Source organism: Cyprinodon tularosa, unplaced genomic scaffold (genome assembly GCF_016077235.1).
Source record: "Cyprinodon tularosa strain WSP-4 unplaced genomic scaffold, ASM1607723v1 ctg873, whole genome shotgun sequence".
NCBI lineage: Eukaryota > Metazoa > Chordata > Actinopteri > Cyprinodontiformes > Cyprinodontidae > Cyprinodon > Cyprinodon tularosa.
Genome location: NW_024039644.1, coordinates 401,885 through 423,765, shown reverse-complemented (window position 1 = coordinate 423,765; position 21,881 = coordinate 401,885). Strand labels below are relative to the sequence as shown.

The window sequence follows — 21,881 nt, the reverse complement described above, 5'->3', positions numbered from 1 at the left end:
TTCTTATGTCCCCATCAAATCCTGCTGCATCTGCAAAGTTCCCAAAGCCACCACACCAAGGCAGATGATGTATTAAAGAGGTGGCTTCATGAATAAATTACATATTCATAACCTGTAAGGCAGTCAGTAACCCACTCAACCTGACCACATCATGTTTAATGGGCTCTTTGACTAGACAACTGAACATCTTTGTTCATATTTTTTATTTCATATTTGCTGCTGTCTATTTATTTATCTATTTCTTTAAGTCCAAAGTAGGTCATTACACACGATTGGAATAAACTGCACTGTGTGAAGATGTTTCGGAAATTTAAAATGAACATTATTTAGAATAAAAGATTTTTTTTCTTTTTTTACAACAAACTGGCTTATTGAGCATCAGGAGGAATATTTAGAAATGTTGGATTTGTAAAATATTTAGGACCTCATTTAGGATTAATTTCTAATTTCAGATGCGTAAACACTCCTGTTTGTAAACACTCCAGAAACACATATCCGTTACACAATTACCGCCCAATAGGGATGGAACGGTTTATGAAAACCGTCCAAACCGTTCGGTTCAACTGTCTCGGTACGATTCGCATGTGTTGCGTTCGGTTCATGCGCTACTCCTTTTTCTCATAGGCGAAGTGTGTACACTCCAGAGCAGAAGGTGGCGGTACTGCGATCAAAGCCAACCACCAGTAGTAAACAAGAACAAGAAGAAGCGAAGCGAACCTTTCCACCACCACCACCCAACCAACAGATGTTGATAGTTGTGACATGCTAACAAAACACTTGTTTGATTTTTCATCAGATTTGTCAAGATGATGATTTATAGTTGATCATATATTTCTTATAAGTTCATAACTTTTACATATACCAATGTTTGATTTACTTACCCATGTCACAAAAGCTCATCTTTGCTCAGAGCCCTATTAAGCCGGGCGTACACTGTGATTTTTTCGTTGCACGCAGCTACAGCTCACTCTGTACGACGAAACCACAGGGTTTCGTCGTACAGAGTGAGTTCACAGCTCACGATGTATGTTTTCATACTGTGCAGCACAATACTTATATGCGATCTACCTGCTCATACTGTGCATCTAAAAACCACATCGGACTCAGCTCCACGGTGAGATGGCGCTACTAAGATTCGTCTATCCGGAAGCCAAACGAGTAGAAGAGGAATATGAAGCTCACTAGAGTGAAACGCACTGCAATTATGTGTGCTGAAAGCCCTAAAAAGAAAAGGCGACGACATATTTGGACAAAGTCATGGCTGAGCAAACGTGGCTACTATGGTCTGTCAATTTTACAGAAAGGCAAGGCAAGGCAAGGCAAGGCAAATTTATTTGTATAGCACAATTCAGTACAAAGACAATGCAAAGTGCTTTAAATTATTAAAATACAGGAAGATAAAACAGAATCAAAGCAAGTAAGAAAAAAAAATGAATAAAATAAAATAAAAAAATGCAGAAACAAAAAAGAATATTAAAAACAGTTGGGTTAGCATTTGATCAAAAATTTCTCCTTGGGCAGTTGACAAATCCCCAGAACCTTGCCTTTTGTTCTACTACCATAGAACTGCAAAACATTTCCCATTATCTACAGGTAATTTAACTCTGCCCGATATGCAATCTAACTTTGCCCGATACACACCAATCCTATGGTGCCAACCTGGATAACTGGGGGGAATCCCATTCTAGATTACCGACGTCTCAGTAAAATTAAATGCCTTCTGGTGGCACCTACAACCTTCCTCTCACTCTTAGAGAGAGCCTCACGTTCCTATGTGAGGTCTTTTTGTTCACAGGTGGAACAAAACCTGAACTGCCTTTCTGCTTCCCAGAAAGAAAAGTTATCTTTTATTTTGTCTTTAACATTTTTGTTTATTGCAACATTAAAAGACCTCCATTTCACTCATTGCGCACATGTCATGCTTCTGTGTTTTCATCTGAGAGGAAGAAGAAGAAGAATCCTTGATTTCGCATGCCCACTGAGCGATTTGCCCACGACGGTCAACTGAAAATCAAACATGTTTGATTTTCTCCCGATTCCTGATCGGGAGGTGGTCGTGGGAGGCTGATTGCCCCTCGTTACCCCCTGTACACTACATAAAGTACGACACACATTCAGGCTGTGTCATCGTCGTGGTTCTGCTGTTCTTTCTTTGCTCCTTGTTTTCTAGATTTATTAGCCTAATTCCGGTTTTGTTGTATTTCTAGATTTATATTAGTTCTCAAGTTTTTCTGTTGTCCTCTTTTGCCCTCTTGTGTGTGTATGTTCCTTTCCCCTTGGCTCCCTCGTTGTCTCCTCTCACACCTGTTCCTTGTCTGCTCGTTAGCCCTCCCTTTGTCTCTGTCTCCTATATATGCTCTCCCTCTGCTCTCACTCTTTGTTGGTTCCTTGTCTTAGCTGTCCTCCCATGCTGTGGTCTATGTTCCTCGTCTCTTCCTGGCTCCTCGTGTTTGGTTTTCCCCAGATGTCTCCTCTGTTTTGGTTTGCCTTTTTATTATTAGTTGCATTTTTGGATCCCTGCCTTTGTTTACTGTTTTGCCCCATTAAAACTCCCAAGAGATCTCCTCAGCCTCTGCCTCTGCATTTGGGTCCTCCAAACCACAACTAAACCCTGACAATAGGAACCAACCACAATGGACCCAGCAGAGCCCAGTCTGGACACCCTGAGGGATTTTTTTCTGAAGCTGGGAAAGGCTCTGGACACTATTGCCAGTCTCAGCCCGCCTGAGGAGAGGGTGAGTGCAGCTGGCCAACTAAGGCAAATTCTCCTCACAAACTGCAAACTCATTTCTCCCCCAGTGCTGTCTGAACTGTTTGAAGAGTTGGAGTGGAACCACCAAGCAGCCAGCGCCCAACTCTTCAACAGACCTCCACCACCCAAACCATCACTTCACCTCCTTCCAACTCTGCTCTCAATCGCCTCCAGTCCGGTTCCTCCACCTTCACCAGCTGTTGGTCCCCCCATGCCGTCTGCCTCCTCCAGGCATAAGCGCCGCCGGGGGAAGAAATCCATTCCCTCTCCGGCGGGTCAGCCTGACGCCTCCACTCCCTCTCCGGCGGGTCAGCCTGACGCCTCCACTCCCTCTCCGGCGGGTCAGCCTGACGCCTCCACTCCCTCTCCGGCGGGTCAGCCTGACGCCTCCACTCCCTCTCCGGCGGGTCAGCCTGACGCCTCCACTCCCTCTCCGGCGGGTCAGCCTGACGCCTGCTTCAATCCCACTATTCTTCAGGTCAGTTTCCCCTATGGCCTTGGCCGTCACCTCCATGATCAGCAGTTAGCTCCCCGAGTTAGAGATTTAAAGTCAGTCACCATGATTACACCCACTGCAGTCAGAGCACCACATATTGAGGAGTCAGAGTTATGGGACTACTTTTATGGGCAAAGGGAGGATCTATTCCCTTTCCTTCCACCTCCATCAGTTCCCTGTCAGCCAGCACATCCCAAGCCCTTCAGCGGGCCAGTGTCCTTAGCTCCAGAGCCCTTTAGCAGGCTGGTTTACCTAGCTTCAGAGCCCTTTAGCGGGCCGGTTTACCTAGCTCCAGAGCCCATTGACGGGCCAGTTTACCTAGCTCCAGAGCCCATTGACGGGCCAGTTTACCTAGCTCCAGAGCCCATTGACGGGCCAGTTTCCCTAGCTCCAGAGCCCATTGACGGGCCAGTTTCCCTAGCTCCAGAGCCCATTGACGGGCCAGTTTCCCTAGCTCCAGAGCCCATTGACGGGCCAGTTTCCCTAGCTCCAGAGCCCATTGACGGGCCAGTTTCCCTAGCTCCAGAGCCCATTGACGGGCCAGTTTCCCTAGCTCCAGAGCCCATTGACGGGCCAGTTTCCCTAGCTCCAGAGCCCATTGACGGGCCAGTTTCCCTAGCTCCAGAGCCCATTGACGGGCCAGTTTCCCTAGCTCCAGAGCCCATTGACGGGCCAGTTTCCCTAGCTCCAGAGCCCATTGACGGGCCAGTTTCCCTAGCTCCAGAGCCCATTGACGGGCCAGTTTCCCTAGCTCCAGAGCCCATTGACGGGCCAGTTTCCCTAGCTCCAGAGCCCATTGACGGGCCAGTTTCCCTAGCTCCAGAGCCCATTGACGGGCCAGTTTCCCTAGCTCCAGAGCCCATTGACGGGCCAGTTTCCCTAGCTCCAGAGCCCATTGACGGGCCAGTTTCCCTAGCTCCAGAGCCCATTGACGGGCCAGATTCCCTAGCTCCAGTGCCCAGTAGAGGGCCAGATTCCCTAGCTCCAGTGCCCAGTAGAGGGCCAGATTCCCTAGCTCCAGTGCCCAGTAGAGGGCCAGATTCCCTAGCTCCGGTGCCCAGTAGAGGGCCAGATTCCCTAGCTCCGGTGCCCAGTAGAGGGCCAGATTCCCTAGCTCCGGTGCCCAGTAGAGGGCCAGATTCCCTAGCTCCAGTGCCCATTAGTGGGGGGGTTTCCCCAGTACCAGAGACTCCTGAGCCCGTTATCAGGCCGTTTAGCCTAGCGCCAGAGACTCCTGAGCCCATTAGTGGGCCGTTTAGCCTAGCACCAGAGACTCCTGAGCCCATTGGAGGGCCGTTTAGCCTAGCACCAGAGACTCCTGAGCCCATTGGAGGGCCGTTTAGCCTAGCGCCTGAGACCCCTGAGCCCGTTCTGAGTCATCCTGATTTCCCTGAGCAGGCTACTAAAGGGCTCTCTGAAATAAAGCTAAGCAGGCGCTCCAAGCCTCCACGGCCCCTCAGCGGGCGCTCCAAGCCTCCACAGGCCCTCAGCGGGCGCTCCAAGCCTCCACAGGCCCTCAGCGGGCGCTCCAAGCCTCCACGGCCCCTCAGCGGGCGCTCCAAGCCTCCACGGCCCCTCAGCGGGCGCTCCAAGCCTCCACGGCCCCTCAGCGGGCCCCCTCTGAGGCTGTTCCTGTGCCGCAGTCGGCGGCCCCCTCTGAGGCTGTTCCTGTGCCGCAGTCGGCGGCCCCCTCTGAGGCTGTTCCTGTGCCGCAGTAGGCGTCCCCCAAGGTTCCTGCGGCTGTGTCAGAGACGGCGTCGCCGCCGGGGACCTCCAGAGACCCTCCTTCGTCAGAGACGGCGTCGCCGCCGGCGACCTCCAGAGACCCTCCTTCGTCAGAGACGGCGTCGCCGCCGGCGACCTCCAGAGACCCTCCTTCGTCAGAGACGGCGTCGCCGCCGGCGACCTCCAGAGACCCTCCTTCGTCGGAGACGGCGTCGCCGCCGGCGACCTCCAGAGACCCTCCTTCGTCGGAGACGGCGTCGCCACCGGCGACCTCCAGAGACCCTCCTTCGTCGGAGACGGCGTCGCCGCCGGCGACCTCCAGAGACCCTCCTTCGTCGGCGACGGCGTCGCCGCCGGCGTCCTCCTGGGGCCCTCCTCCTTTGTCGGAGTCGGCGTCGCCGCCGGCGTCCTCCTGGGGCCCTCCTCCTTCGTCGGAGTCGGCGTCGCCGCCGGCGTCCTCCTGGGGCCCTCCTCCTCCTTCAGAGACGCCGCCGGCCTCCTCCTGGGGCCCTCCTCCTCCTTCAGAGACGCCGCCGGCCTCCTCCTGGTGCCCTCCTCCTCCTTCAGAGATGCCGCCGGCCTCCTCCTGGGGCCCTCCTCCTCCTTCAGAGACGCCGCCGGCCTCCTCCTGGGGCCCTCCTCCTCCTTCAGAGATGCCGCCGGCCTCCTCCTGGGGCCCTCCTCCTCCTTCAGAGACGCCGCCGGCCTCCTCCAGAGGCCCTCTTTCGCCGCCGGCCTCACGGCCGCCCTCCAGAGACTCTTCCTGGCCTCCGGCCTCACGGCCGCCCTCCAGTGACTCTTCCTGGCCTCCGGCCACACGGCCGCCCTCCAGAGACTTTGTTTGCCCTCGCCCACCTTGGGTGGGTTGTTTTGGTTTTGTTTGGACTCTGCGTTTGGTTTTGTATTTGGTGCCCTCCTTCCTGGTTCCCCCTCGGCCCACCCAGGGGGGGTTATTTTTTGTTTCTGGACATTTTGGGCGTCTGGGATCCGCCCTTAAGTGGGGGGCACTGTCATGGTCGTGGTTCTGCTGTTCTTTCTTTGCTCCTTGTTTTCTAGATTTATTAGCCTAATTCCGGTTTTGTTGTATTTCTAGATTTATATTAGTTCTCAAGTTTTTCTGTTGTCCTCTTTTGCCCTCTTGTGTGTGTATGTTCCTTTCCCCTTGGCTCCCTCGTTGTCTCCTCTCACACCTGTTCCTTGTCTGCTCGTTAGCCCTCCCTTTGTCTCTGTCTCCTATATATGCTCTCCCTCTGCTCTCACTCTTTGTTGGTTCCTTGTCTTAGCTGTCCTCCCATGCTGTGGTCTATGTTCCTCGTCTCTTCCTGGCTCCTCGTGTTTGGTTTTCCCCAGATGTCTCCTCTGTTTTGGTTTGCCTTTTTATTATTAGTTGCATTTTTGGATCCCTGCCTTTGTTTACTGTTTTGCCCCATTAAAACTCCCAAGAGATCTCCTCTGCCTCTGCATTTGGGTCCTCCAAACCAAAACTAAACCCTGACAGGCTGAAAGTTGGGCCAATCGGAAAATTTTCGCATGACTGGAAAGTCGCCCAGAAAAGAGCTAAAAAACACACAGTGTAAGTCCGGCTTTACTGAACCACTTGCTGAGGAAAGCTCTCGTCAGTGTCTGGTGTAAATTTCAGTTTTCAAACAGACGCACGTATGCCACTTTGCTGCAATTGCATGCTGTTATGCATCCGGTGTATTTACTGCTCATATCGGGATGTGTTTGGCCAGCAATGGCACTACAACACCATATTCTAAGGTTAAAGATATTTACTATTCAAGTTTACTTTGTACATTCGGTTATCTATATGGAAATAGCTTTTAAGTATGATTAAAATGTCACAATAGTTCTATCCAGAGTTCTTCATAAATCCTTTTGTCTTACCTTTGTATGTTTGGTTGATAAATGTCCTGACCATAAATTAAGTCACTTCTACAATTTTAAGTTGATAAAATGCTACAGCACCAAAAAACACATTTACACAGTTTTAAATAAAAGCTAAAAAGCATATATGATTTCACTTTGAAACTTTTCTATCACAACATCCTTTAATATTAATCAATAGTGCCACGGACACAGAAACACACAAGCTATAAATTCATATTCCACTTAAAGAATGGCGATTTGTTACATATGCGCTGTTCTCTTGAAGCCATTGAATCCGAGGCCCCTCCAAACGTTTTGCTCAATCACTTTTCATCACACTTCATTTGGATGCACACAGAAAACAGTTGGAGCCCGTCCTCATGATGGGTAAGTTTGCTCTGCTCTGTAACACCCTGCACATGAAATACATGACACGCACATCTGGACCTGACCTGTTCTGGGCCAATGTTCGCTGTGGAGAGCGCTGTAACCAAGCGTTCATTGTGCACATTAGTCCACTGGTGTGAGCCACACAGACTGCCTGAATTTAGTAGCAGTAATACATTTTTCTGGCTCTGGCCCACTATTCAAGTGTGTCAGTCAGGCTCAGGTCAGGTCGTGGCTTTGAGCCTTTTTTCAAATATTAGATTCTGGCCTTTCCCTTGATATATTGAGTGTTTAAATATGTCAAGCTCAACTTTTTAGTATTCCTCTGAGGATGAATGAAATTAATGTAAAAGGCTGGCACTGGAAGGTGACTTATTCGTTATAAATAGGTAGGGAAATAGTTAAATTTTATGTACATGTTAATCTATTATTGAATAATATGTACAGTAAAGTGATTCTTTAACATTGGTTTCAAACATTTAATGGAATCAATTACTATTTAAAGTTTTAAATAGTGTCCAGCATGAATATGCATAAATATGGGTGAATAAGATCAGTTAAAGGGAAACGCCGTTTTTTTTACATTGGGCCCTTGATTTTAGAAATGTTTGGTTGTAAAATATTTAGGACATTTACACGCGCCGCTTCGTTTTTAAAAGATATAAATATAAAAAATACAACCGCGGATGTCTAGGGGACAGTGATTTGTCTACATGTTATGAATGCTGGTGTACCACAAATGATAAATTCTGAACAGTTTATTTTGTGCCTTCAAGTCATTGCCAATAGGAAGACATCATTTGTATATAACCTAACGAAATATCTGCAGAACAGCTCCAAATGACACAAAACTCATATGGGTGAGTAGAACATGATGTAATAACGTAAAATCAAGGGCCCAATGTAAAATAAAACAGCGTTCCCCATTAATGTTTGTTGGTAAAAAAAAAAAAAAAGATTTATTAATTTTTTAGCTATTTCCAACACAGTGCTACAACTCCTGTAAAAACCAGACCTCTGTTTGCACTAGTTACTGATGGGTCAGTCAATTGTAAATATATTCCATGATCCCCAGCATGAAACTGACAAAACCACCTCAACATTACAGCCTTGGTTAGATGTCTGGAGCCCAGGACATTGATATGACTCATCTATGCTCCAAGCAATCTGGGGACTTTAGTTCAATCTCCTTTGTAATGGAGAGCAACACACTGAGCAGGGGATCCTGCAAAGACAATCTGCTTGCTGTCTCTTTCTGACACCATAATCTAAAAGAAAGCGCAATTTGAGGTCTAAGAGTTTTATTTCTACTTTACCATTGCAAATTGGGAATATCCCATTTTACAGCCATTTGTGATCTCTTATTTAGATGGTAATGTAACCGGCCTTCAACAAAGTTTAGTGGAAAGGATAAATAAAAGTGCTGGATAACATTTACTGTACTCTGTTCTATTTTTTGTACATTGTCACATCCTTTAGTTCCAATATAAAACAAAAAGTGCTTGTTCAACTCAGCTAAATAGTAATAATAATACAAGCTCTTTCCTATACACATATGAGAAGACCTTAATCCATTACTGTCTACACGGCTCTAAATATAAATGTGCTTTAATGGAGATTACCGATCACAATTTCTTTTTTTACAAAAGTTAAAATATTGTATTTCTCAGAAGACTTATCTGCTGTCTAAGCTTACATCCATCATGGACAACACCTTCCACCTTCTGCACCAGACTGTAAAGTGTTGGAGCAGCTCCTTTAGTCAAAGACTTCTACATCCTGTTTGTAAAAAGGAGTGCTACCAGAGGTTATTCATCCCTGCTGCAACCAGACTCTATAATGCAACACTACAAAAGCAATAACTTGTGCAATATAAAATGAGCAATTTACTCTTTGATACTGTGCAATAACTGTTTCTCTATATTTGACACCTAGTGCAATAACTATAAATACATCTAAACATCCATCTATATAAATACCCATGTAAACACCCAGTGCTGATCCCAATGATCCTAATATCATTTTTTTTTTTTTGTAATATGTGGACACACTGTATATACCATATATATTCAATGCACCCTTTTTTCCTTTTGGCACATTCTTCTTCTTTGTTGTGCTGAGCTAAGTCAATCAATCCCCATTTTTAGGTAAAAAAAAATGCCCTAAATTATTCATAGGTTGGTCATCCATGCATTTTTTGTCACAGTTATCCCAAGCAGGGTCGCAAGGAGTGCTGGTGCCTATTTCCAGCTGTCTACAGGTGAGAGGCAGGACACACCCTGGACAGGTTGCCAGTCCATCACAGGGCAACAAACAACCATTCAGACTCACACACCTAAAGACACAGTCATTAAATAGTCATGTTTTTTGGACTAGGGGAGGAAGCTGGAGTATCCTAAAAGAACCCATGCATGCTTAGGCAGAACATGCAAACTCCATATAGGAATACCCCGGGCTCGGAGTCACACCCAGAGCCTTCTTCATGCAAGGTGACAGGGCTACCCACTGCTCCACTGAGCAGCCCCTACATTGGTCACATTTAGGTTAAAAATCATATCTTTAAAATGTAACATATTTTTTCTAACTGTATCAATATTAATATTCAGGAGGTGCCTAACAAAGGTCCTAACATAAATCTAATAAAGAATCCATAGAGAGAGCAAAAATAACAGTTATAGCAAAGAGTCCCTGCAAGCTCATAGACCTGGAGCTCAGTCCAACAATTAAACCTCACAATACAAGATGTAAAAAAGAGTTCAGTTGTTCTAATGTAGAGTGAGCAAACGTCCTCTTTTGCCCAGACATGGCAACTTTTTACATCCTGTCCGGGGCATCTGGAGGGGAATTATAAATTCATGAAAATGTCCACTTTTAATTCTTTTTATAGGACCATATTTGTATGCTTATATCAATTGGGACTTTGCACAGAATACTATGGTACTTTGAAGCGTGACATAATTCTTGAGGTATTGCCTTGTGGGAGGCTCTAGCAAGACACCCCCCCGGCAGAGCAGCCAGCATTGAACACTAAATCCCCAAATTAAACTGCAAAAACAATTTTGCACATACTGTCCCAGTTGCAACAAGTGGGAGGCTAAGAGCATTGTGTGCAGGGCTGGCAGACGTTTCAGTGTCTAATAAAGTTGCTGGATATCTTAAATCTCACATGGACACTGAGTACTTTGCTAGACCTGGGAAAACACAGGGTGCTATAAATGCAGCTGAAGGTGCAATAGCATTTCATACTGTCAAACACCACAACAGCTAAAGGTCCATGGATTACACCAGTAGAATGGGGTGCCAATTGACAGTCCTAAGTGTTTAGACCATGTCGAAAATCTGAAGAGCTTCATAGATAGATGCAACAGTGAATAGTTCAGAGGCATGCAGGTGCACCAGAAGTGGACCAAATATTTTGAGAATAAAAAGTGGTGCATGTTACTCAGAACTACTAAATATTGCAGTTTGTCTTTGCAAATGTTAAGAGGGTTTTTTCACTGCTGCAGAGCCAGTGGACCAAGGAGAGGAAGCAGCTGCCGGCTAAGTCACTGAAGGTGATTCTGTTAGTGCACAACAATTTTGACACTTCTTTCAAAACTCTTCTGTGAATATTTTTTGAACAACCAAAAACTGCTAGGAAAGCTCAGCTCTACAGCAAAATATGGATGACCAGACAAGGAGGATTAGGAAAAACAGCAAGATGAAGAAGAAAAGCAGGAGGTGGAAGAAATTATAAGAAAGACAACCAAAGATTAAAAATATAGATCTAAAAGTATTGGTATTTATGTATTTTGAAAGAGAGCAACAATTTTGTTACTGGTTGCTATAGATTTCATTTCACTACAGAAGTTATTTTTTTACCATTGAAGTATAATAAAGCATGTTCATTAACCCCCGAGAAGCCTGTTTAACTCAGTCTCAAGGCAGGTAAAAGTGTCATCCTTTTAAGAAATAAAAATATGGTCACCCTATTCTAAGGTCCACAAAAAGTGAACATATTTAACATGACATTATTTTTCATTGCATAAAATATATATTTTACATCTTACATTTAAAAGTCATATTTATTTTACACTTTTTTACTATCTTTTCAGAGAATCCTGTCTAGTTTCCCACCAGAAATATGGTTTGAATACAAATATTACAAATAATATTATCAGATCTAAAAGTGAAAAAAGTTTTTAACATAGATCGAGAGCTAAGCTGTCGAGAGCTATATCAGGCCGCTGCCGCCAAGCACCGCCATGATTGTATCAGAGCAAAAAAATAAAAAATAGAAATGTCCATGAATCACATCATTGTAGATTGCATTAATCACAGATTTAGTCAGCAAAGAGACATACCAGTTGCAGCCATGCATTTGTGATCAGTACTTGGTTCTTCTCATCCTAGAGGAGAATAGAAGAGAGAGGATTGTTAGTCGGAACTTAAACTGAGTTCAAACAAAGAGTAAATCAATATGCTACAGGAAGAGAGACAAAAAACAGAGCTGATGTGTTCGCTTAAAGACAATATTGCACTCCATCTTATACGTATAAAGCATTGCCATGTACTAAAATGCCTTATAATAAAAGGATCAGACGACAAAGCTGTATTCAAGAGGTCCTTACCAAAAGTGGCAAGAGAAGATAGAATGGTTAGATTAACTTTTTATTTTTAGGTCTGGGAGAGTATAAAAGTAAAAAAGGAACAAGTTAGATTAAAGCAGTCCAAGAGGGTCATCCTGGTGCAAGTAAAAAAATTAGAGCAAAAACAAAAGGACATTTCCCAAAAGGTATTATTGTGTTTGAAAGAAAAAATCTTTTTTCATACTGAAAACGATACTAAGGAAGCTGGCCAACGCTTTAAACCCATTTCCTTTCATGTTGATAAGATAGAATCTCTTAAAAAGTCACCAGTAGTCTCTTTTCTTATCATATATATATCTCTAATCTTGTTTTAGCGAAAAATGTATCTCTCTCTTAAAACTTGGAAAGTGGTACAGTATACTGAATAACACACATAGGAATATTTATAGATGAAAAATCAAAGGTCCAATTTAGGCATGGGCTGGTTATTGGTTTCAAGGTACGCCCACTAGAAAAAAAGTCAGGCTTTCAAAACTGCTAGTTTCCCACCATCCTGTTCATGTGTTATAACCGTATCTTTATAAATCACATCAGACGGAGTGCTCAGGCTGTGAGCAGCTCCAGCACCATGACCTCTCCCGTTGCACTCATCTATGTAGTGGCCAGTTCAACAGGATGGATGTGCACTGCTGTGCTCTGAAATCCACTTATGTCTGCTATATGGTAATATTTTAGTTGCTAAAGAATGCGAACTAATAAGGAACTAATGGGTAGTTAACCAGTACTTAATGGGGAACACCCAAATAAGAGTACCTAATTAGGAACTAATTGGTAGTTTACAAGGAAACCCAGGAGGAAATCAATAACCAGTACCTATTAGAAGGCTACTGGTTCATTATGCAAAATTAAAGTAGAAATTCTCAGTGTTGGCTCTGAATAAACGCTAAAGCTGTGAAGTCACAGCTTATGAAAAACAACTTTACTGAGTATCAAATTATTGGCTACACTGTTAAAAAAGTAAATGGCAATTGTTGTTCTAACACACAATTGTATTGTAATCCGACTCAGAAATATAAATTTGACATCTAACAAATAAATACACGTTTGCCCAACTCAAATTCTCAGAAGTTGGTTTAACAAGGAGTTTTAAATCGCCTATACAAGATTTTTTGAGTTCCCTCAACTGTAAACTCATGGGCATGCGCACTGCTTATGTTCATGGACACGCCCACTACGGTACGGGGTTTCCTATCCCTTTCTTCAAGGGCACAGCCTTTTTCCCTCGTGTTTGAGAAGATTGGCGGACATTGTGATTTTATGCATCTGGAGAACCACGGAGGAACGACCCTGGGACCTTACCAGTTTTCCCGGTGAGTGCTGCAAAGTACAGACAGTTAGCGGTTAGCTCCGTGAGTTAGCATTCCCTTGTGGTGTATTGCCACCGAGTTGAAGCATGAGTTCACATGTTTTTCACGTTCTGATGAAAGGAAAAGCAGCGCACGTGCACGTGTATAATGCGCGTGTGCGCGTGCGTGTTTATGCCGCGCATGTGCGGGTGAGTGTTTATGCATAGAGAAAAGAGTGTGCCTGTTATTTTCATTGTACAAATGAAAAGAGACATTAAGTTGAGTGTAATAACTTATTAAATTTCTAAATTGTTTTATGTAGTGCAGTGTTGTTGCACTCAGGCACAGAATATTACAAGACTACATTATTTTACTTTCTTAATCCGATGTGGGTATTTACTGTTATTTACATTATTTACATGTGGATTTTTTGCTTTCATGATTTTATTTGCTTTACAAGAAAAACAGTGACATTAACATTTTATATGTTAACCCTGTAATGCAGCAGTTAATTCGTAATGAGTTAGAAAAGTTACATTACACACTGAAATTTATCATACTTGGAGAGATATAAACTGTACAGTTAAGAACAAGAAGTGAATGGATTTAACTAAGCCCTGTTGTGCTATGCAGGCTGGGTTTTTTGGATACCCTGGATTCTGGATTCTCTCCTTAAATGGAGATGGCGAGCCAACCGTGTGAACATCTGGATTTGGACTGAAGAGAAGGATTTGGACTGAAGAGGACTTTCTTTTTTTGCATTCATCGTCCTGTCAGAGTGGTAGGACTAAAAAGAAAAACTCCGAGATAAAAAGGGAAAACCTTTTTCTTTTTCCGTTGGGAAACAAGACATTTTATTTCATTTTATTTTTTTTAAAGGGGTGCACCCAATTTAAAGAGACTACAATTGAAAAAAACAAACTGAAGGCCGTCCAAATTTGTAAAACTGTTATTTTTTCATATATGTTAATACACTTACTTCACAAAAAATTACCTGTGTGTTTTCCTCTTACTAAAATGGTGTCTTACTGTTTTTTCCCTCATCATCACTCTTACGAATCTAGAACATTCTGGTCCAGTGTCATGTTACTTTGATCTGTGCAGTTAAGATTATGTTGTTGAACATGGTTTTATACTGTATCTATGCAATGTTTGGCTTGAAGCAATAAAAATGTTGTATTAACATAATTTTTTGTGTGTTGAATGATTGGTAGTGAAGACGATTGGTAGGACTAAAAAAACTGAGTTGATAGAACTCAACTTGCAGATAACACTACAAAATCTGAGTTTGTAGAACTCAAAATCTATATGTCAAACTCATAAAACAAAGTTGATAGAACTCAGAACTTAAAGGTGAAACTCAAAAACCTAAGTTGGTAGAACTCAAAATTTCTATGTAACACTCCAAAAACCTAAGTTGGTAGAACTCAAAATTTCTATGTAACACTCCAAAAACCTAAGTTGGCAGAACTCAAAAATCTTTGTAAACTCAACCACAGTGAATTTAAGTAAGGAAAACTAAAAAAACTAAATGCATCACGTTGCCTAGAAAATGTAAGTTCTGTCAACCTCTATTTTTTTTTCAGTGTAGCTATTATTTCATGCACTCTGTTATATCAATCATAATATCAATTGGTTCCTAAGGAACTAATAAATACCTAATCACCAAGTGCCAACTAATGTTTTTGTTGACCCTTTAGTAAAATCAAAATACCCCCTAGTTCCTGCTTAGGAAATCTGTGTATACCAGGGAACTAAGCAGTAGTCCCATAATAGGGCAGGGCTGGGTGTTACCCAGTAAATACTGAGAAACCACCCATTAGTTCCTGATTACTTCCATAGGTACTCTCTAGTAGTTAAGCATATTTTGTGATCTTAATTGTAAAGTTACCTATGTATTTAAGCAGCTTTAAGTGAAGGGATAAAGTGCAGAATAGCTGTACCCACGTACTTTGTGTATATTTGTTGATACTTGTAATTTCTCTTGCTTTTTTGTGTATGAAATGATCTACACAGGAAAAAAAAAAGACAAGTATGAAGGGACATTTAATGGGGAATGAGAGCTTGCAAGGGAGCTCAATTTTGGCATGAAACTTCTGACTTTAAGAACACTTTACCAAAAAATGAAATGAACACTTTTTTTTTTCTTACTTTTTTTTTATTACTGATGACATTTCAGGATAAAAGTTGAAAACATAATACATCATACTGTGACACTGGGATGTTTTTGCTTAAAGGTATAGAGGATGATCTTATATTTCTGGGTGGATCATCTAAATACTGTAAGTGGTCCTCCTAATTGTCAATTATTCTGGTGATATGTTTACATAAGGCTGTCCTACGTGTTATCTATCTTTTTCTGAACATGCGCGATTTCAGTTGCATATATGTGGTGTGCTACAGTTTGAACCAGCCATTGAAGCTCACCTTTTTCACTGTGGTTCTTTGAAAATGGCTGAGGATTGTAAGCGAAAAAGTTTGTACGAGGTATTTGAGAAGAAAAGAAAGGCCTCAGAAGAGGCAGATATTTCCTGGAATGCTTGCACAGAGATCTCTCCTCGCAAAGCACAATGGCATTTGCTGTCACAGCAGCACATAGTCGCCATAGACTGTCGCTACCCAACCATAAAAAAGATGGCACAGGCACCGTGCAGTGGAGGAGGAGTTACCTGACGAATAGGGAGCAAAAAGCAGTGATCATCTGTCTGAATGGTCAGTTAACTGAGTTTGCTATATAGTCCACTATATAGTCCCTGCTATATGTGGACACAGTAAGCTTGTATTAGCTATGAGAACAGCACATTTTAAACAGGGCCTGCACAGGGAGAGATGGGCTTGTGCATGCACTTGCACCTGCATTTTTTTTTAAGTGGAGAGGGCGGATCTTTTAAAAAATCCTCCACAATACCTTCAAGTCATATCATCAGAATTTCATCCTGGCCTATGCCTAGTTTATCTGTATTCTCCCACACAGTGAAAAACAATTTGCTCTACAAAGTTACTAATGGTTATGTCTGTCTTTATCCATGCCACTGTGTAAAAAGGTGGCTACAATCAGACAGGGCCAGTGTTAGCATGGAGGCAAGAAGAGAAAACAACAAAGAAATATTACTCAAAAAAAACACTTTAGATTTTACCTTTCATCTCACATCTATATGTCCTCTTTTTTTTACTGATGCAGGTTGCACTAAATGTATAAGATATAAAAATTGTATGACCTCTTCAGCTGCTGTTCTTCAAAAAGTTCCTTCCTTTACAGCCCTTTAATAAACATACAAAACTATTATGATTTAGGAAATAAAAAGGCTCTTAGTAATCCCCAACAGTGACTTTAAATATGAATCTCACTTGCTTAGCTAAATTATTAAATAATCATAAGAAGTAAATGCTCTTTCCTTGAAAAAAGCACAATTAACTCCGCTCTCACATTACTTCAAGTCTGCCCATAAATGGCTAATCAGTCAGGATGCTTCTAAATGCATAAGCTGTCAGTCTGCGGCCAAAACATTGTTCACTTAATAATTTTCATGAACAAAATTATCAAAAACCTGCTAAAATTTTGCAGTTGGTAGAAAACTAAAGAGCTTTTTCTTTTTTTTTTTTCCTTTGTATCTCTAAATGAATCTCCCAGAATCCATGCCCCTCCATCTTTTCTAGGCTTTCTCCTCTTTACCCGCTTCCACACTCTATTCACACTTCAATCTTATCTTAAGGCCCTTTTCTCAGCTGCTAGGATACAACAGCCCCCTATTGTGTGCCTTACAAAGCAACATATTTCTGTGTTTTTTATGTGCGATATACTGTATACAACTTGACTTTGATTTAACGCCACAGAGTTTTTATTCAGTTTTGTGCTTGAAATAGAACATTTTTGTCATGATGGATTTCAGACAGCTGCTTTTTGTCTTATCAATATGTAAAACCAAACACAAACATGATATTCTTTTTTTATACCAACCCACTACTGTGTATGAGGTGGCAAGGACTTGTTGAACGTATTAATGTCTATTAGCTGATATTGTTATTAATGAATGCATTATATTTCATCATATTCCCTGCACTAAAGACCAAAAAATATGTTTTGGCTTTTCTATAGTTCCAACAGATCCAACACCACTTACACATACTTCTCAACTATCGTGTATATAATCTGTAAATATTTTATCTGCTACTATCGGTCATTATTAATCCTATATTATAACCAAACTAATATGTATATATACATATATATAATCCATATCATACATTTCCTGTATAATCTGTATATAGTTCCATATTCATTTATTTTATAGCCTCTTAAAATTACACCCTGTTTATATATTCCCTTTATAGTCCATGCATACTCTGTACACATGTAAATAAATTAGTGCTGTCAAAATTATCGCGTTAACGCAAGGCCATTTTAATGGCGATAATTTTTTTAACGTGAGATTAACGCTATGTGGTTTTATGGTACAATTTTCCAAGTACATCCCGCTGCAGCCTGCGGGAAGGCGGGGCTATTTTCCCCCAGTCTGTGTATTTTCCATAGGCTTCGAGAGCGGAGCTCCTCAAGGAAAAAAGACGCTCATACACTGGGTGGCGCTAGTGCCTTTTCTTTAAGCCCCACCACCAACAAACAAGTTGAGTGTCTGGTGCCTAGTAGCAACCTGAAATACGCTGAGAAAACAGATTACTGAGGTGAAATGGAATCTGCTACGGCACTCTTGCTGTCTGTGTACGCCACAGGTCAGTATCGTGTGTGTGGGTGTGTGGGTGTGTGTGTGTTCTCATTTTTGTTAAGAGGCTGAAAAGTAACTTTCTAGAGCATAGACTACCTCCATCTAGTGATGTCGGTCAATTGATTTTGATGTATTGATTGAAAATTGTTCATTATTACCTTGGTTAATTGACATCTAATGTTAACTCTACTAAATTTTATAGCAGTAGGGTAAAATGCTTGTCTTTGTTCAAAAGACTGTATTAACTGTAAAGACTGTCTTATACATCAGCCTGTTTTCAGGGCCTTTTTTTTGGCTACATATTTGTTATTTTTTGCTACATGCCTCCCCATCTTCTTGCCATATGTTTCTATGGCATAAATCAGTATCTGTGACCTGTTTTCATTTTAAAAAAAGAACATTGGCACAAACCTAGCCTGTATGTATTTTTTGTATGTCATCGAGAGTATTTAAATGATTTTCAATCAGAAAAAAAATTTGTGATTAAAATGCGATTAATCGCGAGTTAACTTAGGCATTGATGCGATTAATCGCAATTAAAAAAATTTAATCGATTGACAGCACTAAAATAAATATCTATATCCTCTATAGCAGGGGTCTTCAACGTTTTCCAGGCCAAGGACCCCCAAACTGATGTATAGATGGAGCGGGGACCCCCTCATTATATATATTGTATTCAATTGTGTTATATCAAACTGGTCCTATATGTAACGAAAGTAATTTCTCCGTGGGATTATTAAAGGATTTCTGATTCTGATTCCTGGTTGATGGGACAGGTGTGAATGAATCGGTTCCCAGCTTGAAAGAGCTCCTGCACTGCAAAAACATTCTACAAATGAGTAAAAATGTTTTAAAATAAGTGTATTCACCCTTAATTTAAGCCGGAAAATAAAATGATCTGCAAATGCAATGAGCATTTTTACCCTTGAAATGAGATAATTAGATATTATGCCCTTGAAATAAGAGTTGTTTTTTCTTATTTTAAATGTTAATGGTCTTATTCCATTGGCAAAGTGTCTGCTCAATTTAAGAAGAAATCCACTTATTTTAAGAAATAATTACTAAATTAGATTAACAGTTTTTGCAGTGTGTGTGTCTCTGAATGTGTGCATTGATGAGTGAAAGACATCTTCTGCCTCCATTTATCTGTTTACTACAGTGTGTTGAATTCATGTTAATGTGGATCTAAAAACATTTCAATATGTGGAAAAAATTGCAGGGGGAAATAAAAAAAAAGTCTAATCAACCAAAACTTTCGCGATCCCCATGCAGAACCTCCGTGGACCCCCTTGGGGTCGCGGACCCCCTGTTGAAGACCTCCGCTCTATAGCAGAGGTCAAGGATTAGTAGACCAGGGTCCGGATCCGGACCCACCTGCTGGCTAATCTGGACTCAACCTGATTTAAAACATTAATAAATTACTACAGATTGCCCGACAACTGTATCTAACTTCACTTGTGCCGCTTCTCCTGTTAATATGGTAAAGCCCTCCGGAGCGTCTGGGACTAGGCTAAACGTGACACAAATTAGCCAATGAGCTGTGTCAGTCTGGGTCGCTGCTGCAAGCTACTTTTAGACACAGCAGGCAAACCTGTGGCAAGCCGGGCGATGGGAAAGAATTAGACGAGAAAAAAAGAGCAGAGAAACTGTGGCCCGCTTGAAAGGCTTGGATAACTAGTGACACAAAGGTGAAATAGCGTGCTCAAAGATGACCCTGCACATTTTGAGTATGTTTGGCTCAACCTACTGCTGTGAAGCAGAATCCCCCGCCATAAATAAGATCAAAAATAAATATCGATCCATGCTCACGAATGAGCACCTTGATATGTGCTTGAGAATGGCTTTGTCTCCATTCATACCCAGGTTTAAAGCCTTGCAGGGCAACGTAAAGCCCACTGCTCTCATTAAGCCATAAAAAAAGAAAGAAAAAAAATCAAACCGTCAGTTCAGGTGTTTTATAAAATATGTGAATCAGGAAATTGGCTAAATACCAAGCTGAACGATTTTTGTTCTCTACTTAAAAAAACATCTTAGATTTTAAATTTGGACCAATGTTTTTTTATTTAACAAAGTCATTGTATAACATGGATGCACAAACACCTAATTTTCTTTCAGTGTTAAATTCAGTTTAAAGTAACAGATTACAGATAAAAATTTCTCCGGACCTTTACTAGTTGTTGATTTTCTTTATTCGGACCATGCTGATTTTTTATTGGTTACCCCTGCTGGATAGATGCAAACTACATTTTGTTGCTTTATACTTGTTACAATGTAACAAAAATAAAGTTAAATTCTATTCTATTCAAATAATTGTTAAAAATTGGGGACAAAAATCTAATTAATTGCATTATCTAAAGCCTCTGATCTGTGCCTTAAAATTTAAATCCTGCATATCCTTCTTGATACCAGCTGAGCTGCAGGGTTTCTTAAGAGCCCATTATGGAGATCAAAAGGTTAGGTTTAAATAGAGTCTCTTTCACACTCACTCTTTGAGTAACCAGGGTAAGGGTTTTACATTGACCAATTTCTTCATGTTTCGTTTCCTATAAATTATCTGTAGCTATGTCCTGGGATAAAAAAAAAGCCTTACACAGGTGCCTGATGGGAATAAGCTTGCTTTCATGTTTATACAGCTCCAACATTGCCATTACTACCAAAAAACATGAGTATAATTTAAATAGCAATTGTCTAACATTAAGTAGCACCCATGAGGTGAAAGGAAAAGTATTCAAGATATGCAATACCTCGCAAGTCAATAAGCACTTGAATTTTTTTGTAAATGTCTTTCCAACATGGAAGATATTACCCTTTTTTCAATGTTATTAGAAATTCAACATGGAACCTTATGGCAAAAAACTCAGAGGATTTAGAAAAAAAAGAGCTGCTGAATATGTTAGTGAAGATTCTTAGTCATCCAGGTCATAATCATTCCAAAAAAGAAAGTTAAAAACAATCCACTGGACTCTGTTTCCAAGCTGGAAGACATTTTGCTTCTCATTCAGGAAACTTTTTCAATTCAAAATGTCAGGAATAACACTGAGTTCGAGATTTTATAGAGTAGCCTATCAAAACCTTGTTTTGGTTTTGAAAACATGCAAACTGAAATTGACGAAGGGGTCCACCCCTTTGTTGGCCTGGCTCAATAGGCAAGGTATTCTGCTCTAATGTACAGGGGTTGGGGTTGCGATGATAGAGGGAAGGGATTAACTCAATTGCTGCTTTGTAGGTTTTTGAAAGCTGAAATCTCAGTCTACCCCCTGGACTAAGATTATATTTTCTTTCTTAAAATAGATGGCTTCCTTCAAGCCATTCTAAAACCACCTATTTTCTTTGTCCAAAATGTGAACATCCTGGTCCTCAAAAGAATGTCCTTTGTCCACAAGGTGTAGATGTACCGCACAATCTTGTCCCGAGGAAGTAGTTCTTTTGTGGTGGGCCGTGCGTCTGTGGAGAGGTTGTTTGGTTTCTCCAATATAAAGATCAGAGCATTCCTCACTGCATTGAACTGCATATACCACTCCGCTCATATTTGGTCTAGGATTTTTTTTCTTTAGGATGAGCTAGTCTCTGTTTAAGGGTCTTGTCTGGTTTGAAATATACTGATTTTGTGTTTGGAGAAAATCCTCCTGAGTTTTTCAGAGACTCCCGCAACATATGGGACGGCAATGTTTTTGCGTTTAATCTTCTCACCGTTATGTTCTGCTGCGTGTCTTTTGGATTGTATTGCTGATTTGACAAACACCCAGTTTGGATATCCACAGGTTTGAAGAGCATCTTTGATATGCTTCTGCTCTTTATGCTTCCCTTCAGTTTTTGTAGGGACATGCTCTGCCCGGTGTTGTAAGGTCCTGATGACTGAAAGTTTGTGTTCTAGTGGGTGGTGTGAGTCAATAAGAAGATATTGGTGTGTGTGAGTGGATTTCCTATACACTTCAAAGTTGAGGTTTCCATCTCCTTCCATACTCACCAAACAGTCCAGAAAAGGTAGCTTGTTCTTGTTGGCATCCTCTCTGGTTA

The 21,881-nt window shown here is 41.7% G+C and overlaps 1 protein-coding gene across 1 annotated transcript in view; it reads right to left on the bottom strand.

The window, feature by feature from the left end:
- Positions 1-21,881, bottom strand: part of LOC119775492 (neuronal acetylcholine receptor subunit alpha-7-like) — a 78,339-nt gene that overhangs the window by 40,459 nt on the left and 15,999 nt on the right. Inside the window, exon 3 of the mRNA XM_038273488.1 lies at positions 11,573-11,617. Coding sequence (XP_038129416.1) covers positions 11,573-11,617 — 45 coding nt within the window. The remainder of the gene's footprint in view (positions 1-11,572; positions 11,618-21,881) is intronic.